Source organism: Geotrypetes seraphini, chromosome 6 (assembly GCF_902459505.1).
Source record: "Geotrypetes seraphini chromosome 6, aGeoSer1.1, whole genome shotgun sequence".
Taxonomy (NCBI): Eukaryota; Metazoa; Chordata; class Amphibia; order Gymnophiona; family Dermophiidae; genus Geotrypetes; species Geotrypetes seraphini.
This window is the reverse complement of record NC_047089.1, coordinates 180,303,980-180,318,471: the sequence shown is the minus strand read 5'-3', so window position 1 is coordinate 180,318,471 and position 14,492 is coordinate 180,303,980. Positions and strand designations below refer to the sequence as shown.

General features: G+C 41.8%; 1 protein-coding gene across 10 annotated transcripts in view; it reads right to left on the bottom strand.

The window, feature by feature from the left end:
* Nucleotides 1-14,492, bottom strand: part of FER1L5 (fer-1 like family member 5) — a 363,329-nt gene that overhangs the window by 251,340 nt on the left and 97,497 nt on the right. For all 10 annotated transcript variants that reach the window (XR_004539782.1, XM_033947691.1, XM_033947688.1 and 7 more), the window contains 3 exons: nucleotides 9,740-9,843; nucleotides 6,664-6,732; nucleotides 4,352-4,395 (listed from right to left, as the gene is read on the bottom strand). Coding sequence is in view for 9 of the 10 variants with exons in the window: in XM_033947691.1 (XP_033803582.1) it covers nucleotides 4,352-4,395; nucleotides 6,664-6,732; nucleotides 9,740-9,843 (217 nt within the window). In the remaining variant the exon portion in view is untranslated. The remainder of the gene's footprint in view (nucleotides 1-4,351; nucleotides 4,396-6,663; nucleotides 6,733-9,739; nucleotides 9,844-14,492) is intronic.

Below are 14,492 nucleotides of genomic sequence, written 5' to 3'. Positions count from 1 at the left end.
CAGAGCAGGAACCCTGGCAGGAAACTGTAACCATTAAAGCCTCTGCCAAGCAGAAACCCAGATCTTACAAAGCTGTGTCCAGAGAGCAGAAACAGTTCCCTGTAATTAAGAATTGCAGAGATTTGCAGGGTGGCCAGAGAGAGCCAAATCTCATATATGTTCCACCTAAGGTTTGGATGGAGCTCATACAGACAAAAGCAGGTTACTCCCACACCAAAGGAGGCAGAGCAGGAAGACCCACCATGGAGTGAACCTAAAGCTGGGCAAGGTACTGATGTGGAAATGTTGGAGGTTGAAGAACCTCACCACTTCAACCAGGCAGAGTCTCTGAGCCAAGAGGAACCAATAAAGGTTCCAGAACAGCTTGCTGTGGAAAGTGGGCTGAGTGAGGCCATAGACGCAAGTTGAATCTTGGAGGTGCTAGTGTGTATCTTCCCCTTTGGAAAAGCTACTTCTGAATACTAAAGTGACTTTAAAGCTTACAGAGTGTGGGCTGAAACTCAAAAAACTATACTGCATTTATCCAAGCCTGAAGTCAGGAGGGACTATTTTTGAGGTTTTGTGTTTTGTTTTTTTAAAGAAGCAGAGTTTGAAGGAACTGTTTGCACCAGTTGCTGAAGAGCCACAGAGCCATGCTCAAAGGGAAACTGTTTGGAGCTGTTTATTTTTTTAATTGAAAGTTTTTCTTTCTGTTTGCTTTGCTGGTACTCATAAGTTGAGCTGAGAATTGTTTATGGAGGAGAATCCGCTGTACAACTAAGGGCCAGGTTTTGTGGATGCTTATTAAAGCAATTATTTGCGGATTCAACAATTCTCAAGATGGAGGCCCAACTTGATTGGAGAGTGAGTGAAATGAACTTTATTGTGCTCAGTTAAGCCAATCAGGGCCTTAGTCTCTTCCCCCCCATTCATCCAGGATACAGAGGGAAGGAGCCTAAGGTCATGGATTGGCTCAGACACCTAAGGCCCTTCCCAAGGGAGGGACCTTTGGTGTCTGAGCCAATCAAGGCCTTGGATTCCTCCCCATGCATCACATGATGCACCAGGGAGGGGAAGGCCCACCATTTTGAACAGATGGGCCTTGTTGAAGGAGTAATGGAACATCCCTCCTACTCTCAACTTCCTTAAAAGGCGTGGAGGAGGGGTTGAGGGGACCTCTGATGGCAGGAAGAATCCCTCCTGCATTTTGGGGGATCAAGCGGGGAGGGTAGAGGATGTTTGGGGGTGCCTGGAATGGGGGTGGGACTTCGGTAGCAGGAGGGAGTGGGCATCCCTCCTGCTATTTTTTTTCTCATGTGATGGGGGTGGCATAGCAGGAAGGATGTCCCTCATACTGATTTTTGCTAACGAAGGGGGGGATTCCCAGTGCTGCATTTGTCGAAGGTCATTGGGGAGGGCTGTCATCGGCAGAGGTGGACTCTTATTTTTTTAAATGGGGCAGATATTGTGCATGTGGCTGCTTTTGTGGCTTACCCTGCTTCTCAGCTGTTTGGGCTTCCCCTGCCGGATCTGAACATGTGTGAGAGTCACTCTCACAACAATCAATTGGACGGCAGAATTGGGAATTACAATGAACATCCGTATGAATCATTTGCATGCAAACTCTTTAGTGCATCAATAGCTTTTTTTTGAATCGGCCGAAAATTGGATTAGAGCAGACCCACACAGTCTTACCGATCCTCTTTAGTGTATCTAGTCTTCAGTCACACTAATGCCTTTTTTTGTGTGCTGTGTTTTATTTTATTTTTGACTTCTTGATATTGCTGATGTTTTGCTTTCTCTTACTATAGTGCTATATGACTGTTTGCTTTGTGGAATAAAAGGCACTATAATAAGCTGAATTGAAAGACTCTTTTGAAGTGAATGCTATGTGTTGGGACTGAACTTTAAAAGCAGTGTTTGGCAGTTGTCTATTTGTCAGCAACCATTTGAAGGGCTACACTCATAGGAACTCTTTGAGCGTCGGGAGCAGCATGGAGAATTCAGCGCGGCTCTCTGCACTAATAACTGCTATTGCAGTTTAGTAAAAGGGGGATTAGTCAGATGGTCAATTTGCCAAATTGAATAAGATTTCAAAATGCAAGCCACACTAAAAATATAATTAAAAAACAACAACTTTAAAAACTCATCAGATTATACAGATGCCCTATTTCATAATGTCCATATCCAAATAAGCTGCCACCCTTTTTGTTATCTGAATACACAAAAGAGAGGTTAAGCTGGCCGCTCCTGCCTCTCCGGTCTGTGCCATGTGGCACAAGGACGTTCCTGAGGTGCAAATTTTGCGCAATACTGGCATGAATATGGGGTAAAAGAGCCAAAGGACTCCATCCCAACCAGTTTTGAGGCAGAAATTGAAGTTTTGGAAGTGCAGGGAACTTTTGTAAAAAAAAGATTGCTTAAAATCCAAGTTGGCTGCCATCAAGATTTTCATAAATCTGCAGCTAGATCATGCCACTTCTCTACTCATAAGGCTACACTGGTTACTAGTCCAATTCAGATGTCAGTATAAACTCCTTTGTCATACTCATAAAGCCCTTCATCTTGGCAAAGAGCTTGAAACACAGGTTTTCAAAATAAATGCAAGTTCCAGTGACTGAGCTACAAAACTATTTGGGAACCTGATGGCTCCCACCACCACTAATGCCAAATCTAAAGGCTCTGACCCTGAAGGACATCCCAAACTGTGCACTACCACTGCTCTTCACTTCTCCGTGTGAGCGCAGCCAAGACAGAAAAGAAAAAAAACTTAAATGTGTACTCACCACTGTAAAGGAATGACAGACCTGAAGCAGTTTTCAGTGGCTCAGAACTAATTCAGCTCTCTCCAAATTGTGACCGCATGCATTTAGAAGATGCCAAAAAATGCCCTTTTTTCTTGTAAGGATGGAGAATGGTGCAGCAGCATGGAGGAAGGATAGGTGAGGGAGGGACCTGGAGCAAAAGTGTATCCCCTAAACTAGGCATCGCTTAGCCTAAACACTCACAGTTCAACAGAACTGAGAAACTCAGAACAGGAGCAAAGTAGTAAAAAAGACTATCCATCCACCTGCTGGAGATAGGGCATACTGGTTGATCAAAAAACATGACATCCTGTGTGACAGAGCTCTGTTTAATGCTATCTCCACCTGTTGGTAGATGGTCATAACCCACAAGTCTCTGGATTCATCTGCTGCTGATAACAAGAGCAATGATTAATTGAATAGGAACTGAATCACCTACATTTGAAACATGGAAAACACAAATGTGTGTATTGCTGAGGATGAAGCAATTGACTACTATGAGAGTGAATTTAACACAGAAAAGGTGGCTTTTAGTTGTATGATAACTGCTTCTTATGAGATTGTCTCCAAGATATAGAATAGTGAATGCTGTGGTGATTTAAAAATGAATCTGTACTTGGTGGTGTTGGAGTGGGAAGGACAAAAGTGTTTAAAGTAGCATTGATTGATATTGTAAACTGTTTATTTACAATTAAAAAAAGATTGAATCTAAAACTATTCTTGAGCCTTTGACCTAGGGTTGCCAGCAGTGAAAGAGAATAACTGTCACATGCACATCTTTTCCTATCCCTCATCAACCCCATGCCAACCTTCCCTGCCTCATCACTCCAACAGCATTCCTTACTTAATATAAGAACATAAGCATTGCCATTCTTTTAGTATTCACCTCCTTATCCTCTTGCACTTCTTCCAGCCAGCATTTAACCCATCCATATTTCATCTTCCCCTATCTCTTCTCTCCTCATCTCACCCACTTTAATGTTTAATATTTAATGTTTAATGAATTTAATGAAGTGCCTTTCGAATGAGAACATGATTCAGTATATGATTATTTGACCTTTCTCTTTCCTAACATGATTCACAGCCTGTGTGGTGCTAGTGTGTGGCTGTTACTACTTTCTCCTCCATTTGCTGCAGTCAGAATGTTATCTGGAGTCTCCTCTCTGGAACCAGACTTCATGCTGGCTGCAACCCTTCCCCCTCCTGTCTCTGTGGCAAAAGGAAGCACATGAGAGGACCATTAGGAAGGACTATGGAGAGCACAGCTCTTCTATGCCCAGCTGTATTGGTTTTCCTTGCACATATCTTAGGAGAAGGAAGCAAGAGAATGATCAGCTTTGTGAAATGCTTCCTCTCACCTCTGATTATGGCATCCATCCAATTACCAGTTTTTATATTGCTGACACTGAATTTGTGCCAGCAGCCAGCCTATACAAATAAAAACTTGTCAGACTGCCTGTATGAAGGCTACTCTGGTGCCTCTCTGTTCCTTTCTTTCTGCTCACCCACTCTGCCTTTTCACAGGTGAACATTATTTTACAATTAGCAATTATGGGCCCTCTGCTTACCAGTTAAGTATGGTCAGCTTAATTTTATCACACATGGAGGGGAACTGTAATGCAAAGAATCAGAGGTTAGATAACTGTAACATGCCAGTCAAAAGGAATTATAATCCAAAGGGCAATTTGGATATTTTAACAACTAAATTATAATTGGGATTTGGATAATTATCCAAATGCCACTTTATGCAGTTTTTTAGACGTGTTTGTCTTTTGAAAATGAGTCCCATGGTATTTTATAAGTTACTCACGTGTAAGTCTTGCCCACACTCCATCCATATGTATGCCTCCCCTTGCAAACAGTGACATAGAGAGGGTGAGTGGTGCCCCTCCCCCACTCTCTTCTTCACACCCCCTCCATCCCAACCACCCCCTGCCATGTGCGCCCCCCTTCCCCATATCTCTTTAATTTCCCCAGCATGAGCAGCATTACAAACTTGCTGCCCACACCATGTTGGCTCTCCCTGTCACTTCCTAGGTGCGGATCACAGAATTGATGTCAGAGAGAGCCAAAACTGACGCAGGCAGCAAGTTCGTGATACTGCTCATGCCAGGAAAATTAAAGAGGTATGAGGGAAGGAGTGCGTGGCAAGGGGGGTCAGGATGGAGCGGGTGTGGGGGGGCAGAAAGGAGGATGGGTGCCGGTGCCCCCACCAAGAGGGCACCTAGGATGGACCGACCCCCCCCCCCCTTATTACGACACTGCTTGCAAATATGCTTTATGTAAATTAAAAGGGTATTTTTGCTTAGGTAGAATTTTGGCAGTTATGCATGTATGTGTGTATGTACATACTTATGTAAATGCCATTATTTGAAATTGTTATGTACATAAGGGCAAGTAAATATTAGCACCTGTGACAAGGAATTACTAACTACATATCTGAGGGAAAGGGCATTATGGTCTGCTCAATATTAGAGAGACAAAATCATTAAAGGCAGGACATTAACATATAAGCACTCAAATTCAAGGAGAAAATTGGACCTTCATACCAGCATAGATGTACTGCCAGATATTCCATCTTATGTGTGAGTGTAATTTTCAAGTAATCGTCCATTCAGCTGCATAAAAGGTCCCATTTACAATGCACCCCCCCTCTATGGGTAAAAGAACTGTGACAAGAAGGGGCAAGGAAGAGGCAGAGAGCAGTCAGGGTACAGAAAACGTGCAAGGATACATTTGCACTCCATGTGGATTTTCCCTTTTAAAATATGTTTGCACACTGCATTTAAAAACTGTCCATTTAAAGTATTATGCAATATAATTTATTGACATGAATGCCCTATTTTCTTTATGAATGTTCATATCACTACCCCAACTTTGAGTAAATGTTTTGAATACAAATTTTATGTTACTGATGTAGTAATCCAGGAGTGCTATATGCACACAGCATCCTTTCAAAGTATGAACACATTTCTGATTGGAGTACAGAAGATGTGACTTTAATTGTGGTGGTAGAAGTGTTCCATGGACCACCTCAGTCTCTCTTCTTTCATGTAGAACAAAATAAGTGGAAACTCAGAGGGTAAAACTGAAAACCAGATAGGGTTTCTAGTATTGCAACAGGAAGGAAATTGAGCAGGATAGGTATGCCTTAGCATCCTTATCTGCAAACACATTTAATGTTTCTATGTTGTGTAGGTAACTGACTCTTGTTCTGCACAGGAAAAGCATAATACATGGAGTACCATCTGTGCCTGAATATGAATACAGATATACATGGCATATGTATACATGATCAAAAAATAAGGTTGTGTAGGGAAGCTTCAAATATTGTTGTAAATGAGAGATTAGTAAAAATAATCGTAATATTTTATATATTCAATTTTCTATACTGTTCTCCCAGGGGAGTTCAGAACGGTTGTACATGCATTTATTCAAGTACTCAAGCAGTTTTCCCTCTCTGTCCCGGCGGGCTCACAATCTATCCAACGTACCTGGGGCAATGGGGGGATTAAGTGACTTGCCCAGGGTCACAAGGAGCAGTGTGGGTTTGAACCCACAACCTCAGGGTGCTGAGGCTGTAGCTTTAACCACTGCGCCAGACTAATCTCATAAGAAAATACTAATATATCAACTTGTTTATATGTCATGTGAAATTCTCATGCACTCAGAAATGTATAATCTGGCCAAGAGCGTGAGCTCCTATAACCAAACCCACCGCCCAATCACTGTGCAAGGAATGATTTTATGGCTTTTCATATAAATTCAATTGTTCATTTTTTCAGTAATAATATAGAAAAAACTGTCACTTAGGTTCTAAGAAGTGAAAAGGTCCCATATGTATACATGGCCATGTTGTGTTGTCTTTCTGAATCCTTACCTGTATAGGGAAGCACAACAACTGGTTCCATTCAGGATCTTTACTTAGATGAATCACTTTGGTTTTGAGCTGCAAATATCAGGTGATCAAACATTGGTATTAGCAAACAGAGTGGCACTTCCTTTCTCCTATTTCTCTCCTTTACTAATTCCCTCAATTCAGCAATACTCTCTCTTATTTTGTCTACCTTGCCTTTTCAAATTTTGACAGTCTCTTCTTTTACCTTGTTACTATGCTTCTGGCTTCCTTATTCTAGGTCACTCTGACACAAAAATAAGTCAATACAGAGTACACAAGGGAATAGATATCAAAAGTGCAATACAAAGGAAGATCTTACGCTCACTTTGCAGCTGGCCCCCACTATTTTAACTCAAACCCTATATTGCCATGTACCATTAGCCTTTATGTATCATGCCATATTCATACCTGTCATTATTATTATTTTTATCCTCACATGGTTGTAAATGTACTGTTATATATGGATTTCAATTTATCATGTCTTACTTTCATTGCCTTTAGTGTCCATGAGTATGAACATTCAGCTTGCTCTTTAATTATTGGTTTATATATATAATCCATTCTCATATTTGTTTCATTCATTTCATGGGTGCATTATATTTCATCGTGACCACGCTTTATATATCTTATATCATTTAACTTTAAAATTACAATATGAAATGATTTGTCTAGTAATTTGATAGCTATGATTGTCCTGCTGTCTTAGAACTAAGTCATTTTATTCTGTTATTTTAACTGCATTATTCTATGTGTTCATGTCCTATTATGGTTTCTTCATGTTTGAATAACTATAGTTTAAAGACAATAGACTGTTTTCAGTCCAATTCTTTATGAGTTTGCAAACCATTAGTATGTATAATGTCTTCTCGTCATTACATTGTGTCACATATCTCTTCATATTTTCAAAATCAGACACGTATTACGGTTTCTTTATTCTATTAACTTTTTATTCTTATGGTTTCTCTTAGGCACTTTATAGATTTCTGTGCTTATTCTTATACTCTAATACACACCATGGCACTTTTTCGGCACATTTTTTCCTCTCATGTCTCTTGTCGATGTTTCAAGCCTCTGTATATAGCATGATCACACTTGACTCACTTGTTTTATCTTGCAGTCGAGTATAGACACTAATATGCATGCTCCAGATTGGCATCACAGTCACTTCTTATCTTTCTATCTCTTTATCTTTCTTTTTATTATTATTCATCTTTATCTCTTCCTTTTAGGACCCCTGAGGAAGGCGTGTTCGCCGAAACACGGACCGTGTAGGGTCCGGTTGAATTTTTATCACTGTATTTTTTATCATTGTACTTTTTTAATTGAATTTTCATGGATTTATATGTCAGTGTTTAATAAATTATCTCCAGAACATCTGTATCCACAGTTTTTAGTTTTGTTTTCAATTATCAGGTGACCAAACATTGGTATTAGCAAACAGAGTGGCACTTCCTTTCTCCTATTTCTCTCCTATACTAATTCCCTCACTTCAACAATACTCTCTCTTATTTTGTCTACCTTGCCTTTTCTAATTTTGACAGTCTCTTCTTTTACCTTGTTACTATGCTTCTGGCTTCCTTATTCTAGGTCACTCTGACACAAAAATAAGTCAATACAGAGTACACAAGGGAATAGATATCAAAAGTGCAATACAAAGGAAGATCTTAGGCTCACTTTGCAGCTGGCCCCACTGTTTTAACTCAAACCCTATATTTTTGTAGATGTTATGTGACTGTTTGTCTTGTTAGTTTGTAAGCTCCAAGAAGAAAGGAGTATCTACTATATATGTCTGTATAGTGCTTTGTATCACTACAAATGACCATAGTAAGAATAAGTGTAAATAAGTAGAATAGACTAATTGCATTTATTCAGATTAAAGCTACACTGAGAAGAATCAACATGGGTACAAATTTTTCCCCGTCCCTCTGGGAACTCATTTTCCTATTCCATCCCCATGAGTTCTTTTCCTGTCCCTGCCCCATTCCTGCAAGCTCCATCCTCATCTGCACAAGCCTCAAACACTTTAAAATCATAAGTGTTTGAGGCTTGTGCAGTTAAGGCTGAGCTTACATGCTGAGGAAAGTAAGATCCTACTTTCACCAAAAACATTTCACCGTCCTTGTACAATCCATCATCCTATCCAAACTCGATTACTGTAATGCCATTTATCTATGCCTAACAAAAAAAAGTCTTCGCAGACTCCAGCTTATCCAAAATACTGCTGCCAAGCTGATTTTTGCAAAATTCAAATCTGATCACGTCTCCCCACTACTTACCAATCTTCACTGGCTCCCAGTACTTTCCAGAATTCATTTCAAATGCTCCTGCCTGGCTTTCAAGATCATTCACGGCATCCTTCCGCCCCTAATCCCTCTATCCTTCATCGCCTCGACGCCTGCCACCACCAGATCTGCCCACAGACATAAACTATCCTTCCCCTCTCTACACGGCATCCTCCACGCAGGATGGGAAAATCCCTCCTCTCCAAAATCACGGGCCTTTGGAACGATCTCACTATCCCACTGCGGAACCTGGACTCCCTCCAACTATTCCGAAAACAACTGAAAACCTGGCATTTTTCTAACATATAACATTTCTTCTCCTGTTTACATCCCCTCTATCCATATGCTCTTGTAAATCTTTCTCCTCTCTCTTCTTATATTTTTAAGCTTTGTAAACCGTGTCGAGCTCCACTTCCGTGGAGATGATGTGGTATATAAACTTAAGGCTTAGTTTAGTTTAGTTTGCATATATGGGACAAGGACAGTGACAAAACTCATGGGGACGGGACAGAGAAATTGAGTTCCTGTGGGAACAAGGACAAATTTGTCCCCGTGCCATTCTTTAATTTAAACAAAGGAGCATAAGAGTACAGCCAGCCTTGTAGCATCCAGAAGAAAGTCACCAGAATATTCAGTAAAAGTGCCCTTTCCCTCTTAAGGGTGCAGGACTGCATGCCCTGCTGAAATCTCATGAAGTTCCTTTCTCTTTCCTGTTTTCTGCAGAGCTTCTTTACATTCACATCATACTCCCCTCACTTTTCCACCTGTGTACTAACCGTTATCCCAGCAAAACTCAGCTCCACAAATGAATTAATACAGGATTTTTTCCTGAACTGCATCTGGAAAATGTGCTTGAAATGATGTGAGAAAGATTCATCCACTGTAAAAGGGAGAGTTAAAAGGGTGAGAAAAGAGGAGGACAAAATGGGAGGGTAACAAAGAAGAAGAGGGAAGGAGAGAAAACAGCAGGAAAGAGAGATGAAAAGAGGAGACAGAAAAGGAGGAAAGCAATAAGGGTGATGAAGGAAAGGGATAGATTTGGTGAAGAAAGAAAGAAAGGGAGGTGAGTTGGAGATAACAAAATGTAATAAAGGATAGAATAAAGGAAGAAAGAAGCAGTGGAAGAAAAGGATAGAGAGGATAGAGGAAGTAAGGGAGGGAGAAAGAAACAGAAAGAATGGTGGAAGACAGAGGGACAGTGAAGAGAGGAAAAGAAGAGGACAAATGGGTACAGGCACAGAAGAGAGGAAATGGGGAAAGACAAGACGAAAAGGAAAATATGGTAAAACAGAAAATGGGATAAGAGAAAAAAAAGAACAACAGATTAGTAAAACAAGATATACAAAATTTCCAAAGGCATTCATTACATCGACTATTATTGTATATCGTGTACTGTATTATGTGCTTTTAACAATTTTAACTTTTTATATTCTTTATTATTTTTGTGCTGGTTTTATATGAATATCAGTCTCTGTGTGAGGATGTGTCTGTGAATATTTGGGGGTGTATGTCATGTGTGGGTGTGTAGATGTGTATGGGGGATATGTGAGAGATGTGGGTGTAGGTTGAGTTTCTATAAATGTGGAGCGTATTTGATCTGGACATGTTTGTTAAAATGGGTGTTAAGGGTATCTGTATTTTTTTAGGCCAATTTATTTAAATTTACTCATGTAAATGTTCTTTCAAATATTTTACTTTCTTTGGACAGGGAAAAGAGATTATGTCCTTACCTTTATAATATCTTTTCCAGTAGATAGGTGTGTCATTCTGGATAAGCGGGTTATCTCCCCATGACCACAAGCCATATGCAGAAGGAATCCACCCCAAATTTTTTCTGTGCTCCTCCTACTTCACTGGGATCTTTATTTCCACCTGCAGTTAGTACCCAAGCATGCAAGAGCTCCATTGAAATTATGTGAAGTAAGGACAAAATTCAACTGTTCTGCTCAAACTTAATTCTTGAACACCCAATGAACAAGTAACAGCCAACAAAAGCATCAAAGCAGCTCAAGTAGTAGAGACTATAAAGATATTATATAGAATTCTTCAGGGCTCAAAGAGCTGACTGGCATCCAAGATACAAACTTGGAGAAGAAGTTTGACAGTAGGTATGAGACAGTAGGTAGGCCAAGGAATGAGACAGTAGGTAGGCCAAGGAAGAACAGGGCAGGGGTCCAGAATGACATACCTATCTACTGGAAAAGATATTATCAAGGTGAGGACATAATCTCTTTTTCCAGTGCAATAGGTGTGTCACTCTGGACAAGCAGGATGTACAAAAGCAGTCCCAGAAATTCAGAGCGGGCTGACTGTGCCGGCCTGCAACACAGAGGAACCAAAAGCAGAGTCCTCTCTTGCTGCAACGTCCACTCTGTAAAACTTTGCATATATGTGTAGAGTGGACCAAGTCGCAGCTCTACAAATTTACAATCCAACCCCGATCCTCCAGGACTCGGATCACCTGATCCATGGTGCACTGACCCTCAGACAACGAGAGGGCCCTGATCAGCCATCCAGGTAGGGATGCACTTGCATTCCCATCTTGTACAGGTGAGCTGCTACCACAACCATCACTTTGATGAAGGCATGAGGAGCTGTTGCCAGGCCAAACGGTAGAGCTGAAAATTGATAATAATTTTCCAAAACATGAAATCTGAGAAACTCTGTGGTCTAGGAAACAGGAATATGCAAGTAGGCTTCTATCAGATCTAGAGGGGCTAGGAACTCACCAGGGTCACCATTGCTATGACGGATCAAACTGTTTCCATGCAAAAGCGCAGAACTTTGAACACTGCATTTACGTGAGTCAGATCCAGAATGGGTCTCCAATCGTCGGAGCCTTTCTTTGGCACAATAAAGTATATGGGCAAGCATAAGGCTCTATAGCCTGAATGTCGAGTAACCATTTCAGAGTGGCTTGTGCTCTGACCACCATTTCTGGCCACCCTGTGGGAGAGTCCACAAACCAATCCGTCAGAGGCTGGGCAAATTCCAGCTTTTAGCCAGTCCGAATTATGATCAAAACCAAGCGGTCAGCTGAAATCTGGACCCAGGCCTGCAGAAACACTGAGATCCTGCCCCCTATAGGAAGAGGGGCTGGCATCATTGCCAGTTCTTGGGAGATGAATCAGTATGGGAAATGGAGGCCTGGTCATGGCTGGATCCAGAAAACATCTGACTGTAGCCTTGGGAGAATCTCTGTGACATGGAACTTATCAAAAACGCCTGGAGAAACAAAATTAGAGCACCCTGAGCCTCTAGAGCAGGGATAGGGAACTCCAGGCCTCAAGAGCCATATTCCAGTCGGGTTTTCAGGATTTCCCCAATGAATATGCATTGAAAGCAGTGCATGCAAATAGATCTCATGCATATTCATTGGGGAAATCCTGAAAATTGACTGGAATATGGTTCTCGAGGACCAGAGTTCCCTACCCCTGCTCTAGAGGTCTTGGATCTACTATCAGGCAGGTCCTGGGGCGATGGTCCACCACACAGTTGATGAGATCATTATTTTACCAAATAAAAGCTGCCCCTTAATAGGGAGTCTGGCAAGAGTAGCTTTAGAGGTGGAATCGCCAGCCCATTGTCTGATCCAGAGAATTCTACAGGCAGAAATGGAATAAGCTGATGCTTTATCCAGGACCCATTTAATGTCATACAGAGTGTCAGCTACATAATCCACAACAGATAAAAATAGCTGGGGGGAGGGGAAAATCATCTCCCTCACACTCCAAAGTGCGCAGTCTACACAGACAAGCACGAGTGACAAAGGATGCTGCTGAGGCAGCTTTGACTCCCAAAGCCACTGCCTCAAAAAGTTGTCTGAGAACCATATCCTTGAGCACCACACTGCCTTCACTCAGAAAAGAGGTGCGCTTGGTGACTTGGGCAACCAAGGAATCCACTTTAGGCTGACTAAAAAGTTACTGACACTCCCTGTGCCATAGGCTACAACCTTGACATGGCTCTCACTACTTTGAGAGACTCCCTCCGGATAATCCCACTGCTCCAAAATCAAGACATTAATATCTGGATGCTAGGGTAACAGAGGACTGACCCTCCACACATGAGGGAGGAGGAAGTGGAAGGAGCTAGCTGTGTTTCCAATTTCAGCTCATGCAGAAACTCCGAAATGAGATCTGGTAAGACAGCAGACTTAAATAAGCGCAGAACTGTGGGTTCGTCCCCGTGTTCTGAAGCCAAAATAGGATCTAAAGTGCCAGTGTACGGTCTTGGGTCCCCTACCATGGGAGGAGCATCTGCAGAAAATAAGGGATCAGCAAAATTATTATCCGTATCCCTTGGTTGTCTCCCGAGTCCTGAACAGCAGCTGACTGTGAAGAAGACATGCCTTGGGAGGCTGTGTCTTGCTGAGGCAAGTCAGATGCGCAATGGGACTCCGGAGAAGCATGGCTCTCGTGAAAGGCTTTCCACAAAAATTTAAAGAAGTTTGAGAAGGCATCTGTACCAAGTGTTATGACTCTACTTTGTGTTTCTTGGGCTGCGGGGCATCCAAGTCCTTACATGCGGAACGGTCAATATTTCCAGGCCCCAAAAACAGTGCTAGCCACCTTTTTTGTCATCTGAGTACACAAAGGAGAGGCTAAGCTGGCCGCTCCTGCCTCAAAATCCTGGCATGAATCTTGGGTAAAAGAGCCCAAGGACTCCATACCAACCAGTTTTGAGGCAGAAATTTAAGTTTTGGAAGTGCAGGGAACTTTTGAAAAAAAGATTACTAAAAATCCAAGATGGCAGTCATCAAGATTTTCATGCCTAAAAAAAAACCCTAACTAAAGTTAAAAAAAAATCAAAAAAAAAAAATCAGCTAATTTAGGATTTTTCAAGAGGGGGAAGGAAGAGGAACATGGAAACCCTCAAAAATCTGTTTATCAGATCTACTCCCCTCCCCCCACCACCCGATTCACCTCATAGGCTGTAACAGCCTTATTCACTGTAACCTATGCTGGCAATGTGATGCAGCCTGCCTCAGCTCTTTATAATAGCTGGAAAGGAGAAGAATCACTGCCTCATGCTGGAAATGCTTCTTCAGCGCTAATCTTTGGGCTGCCAGTCAAACATGGCGTCTGACTGCACCCCCACCCCTGCAGATCAACAGATGCTCTACCAGAAAGAGGAGGCAAAAAATGCAGCTGGCACTCTATGAGACACCGCTGAGCCTTCTACAGATGCCTAACAGCCTGTGCTCGAACCCCTAAGCAGCAGGTGAGGGACAGAAAGCAGGGACAGCCCTGAGCTCCAAAAATACTTGTGCAAGCTGGTTAACAGCTGCCTGTCAGCTTCAGATCTCAGTCTGCTTCTTCTCTATGCAGTTAGAGCCGATACCAACTTTAAAGCTCCGAACACTGAAAACACTGAATAAAAGTTGAAAACACTGAATAAAATAAGAAAAAGTGAGAGCAGAACAGAAACACTCCTTCCAGCTCGCGTGCAGAAGGGAAAAACTGCAGGTGGTAGTACAGCTCCTGGTGAAGTAGGAGGATCACAGAAAAAAAACTAGAATGGATTCTT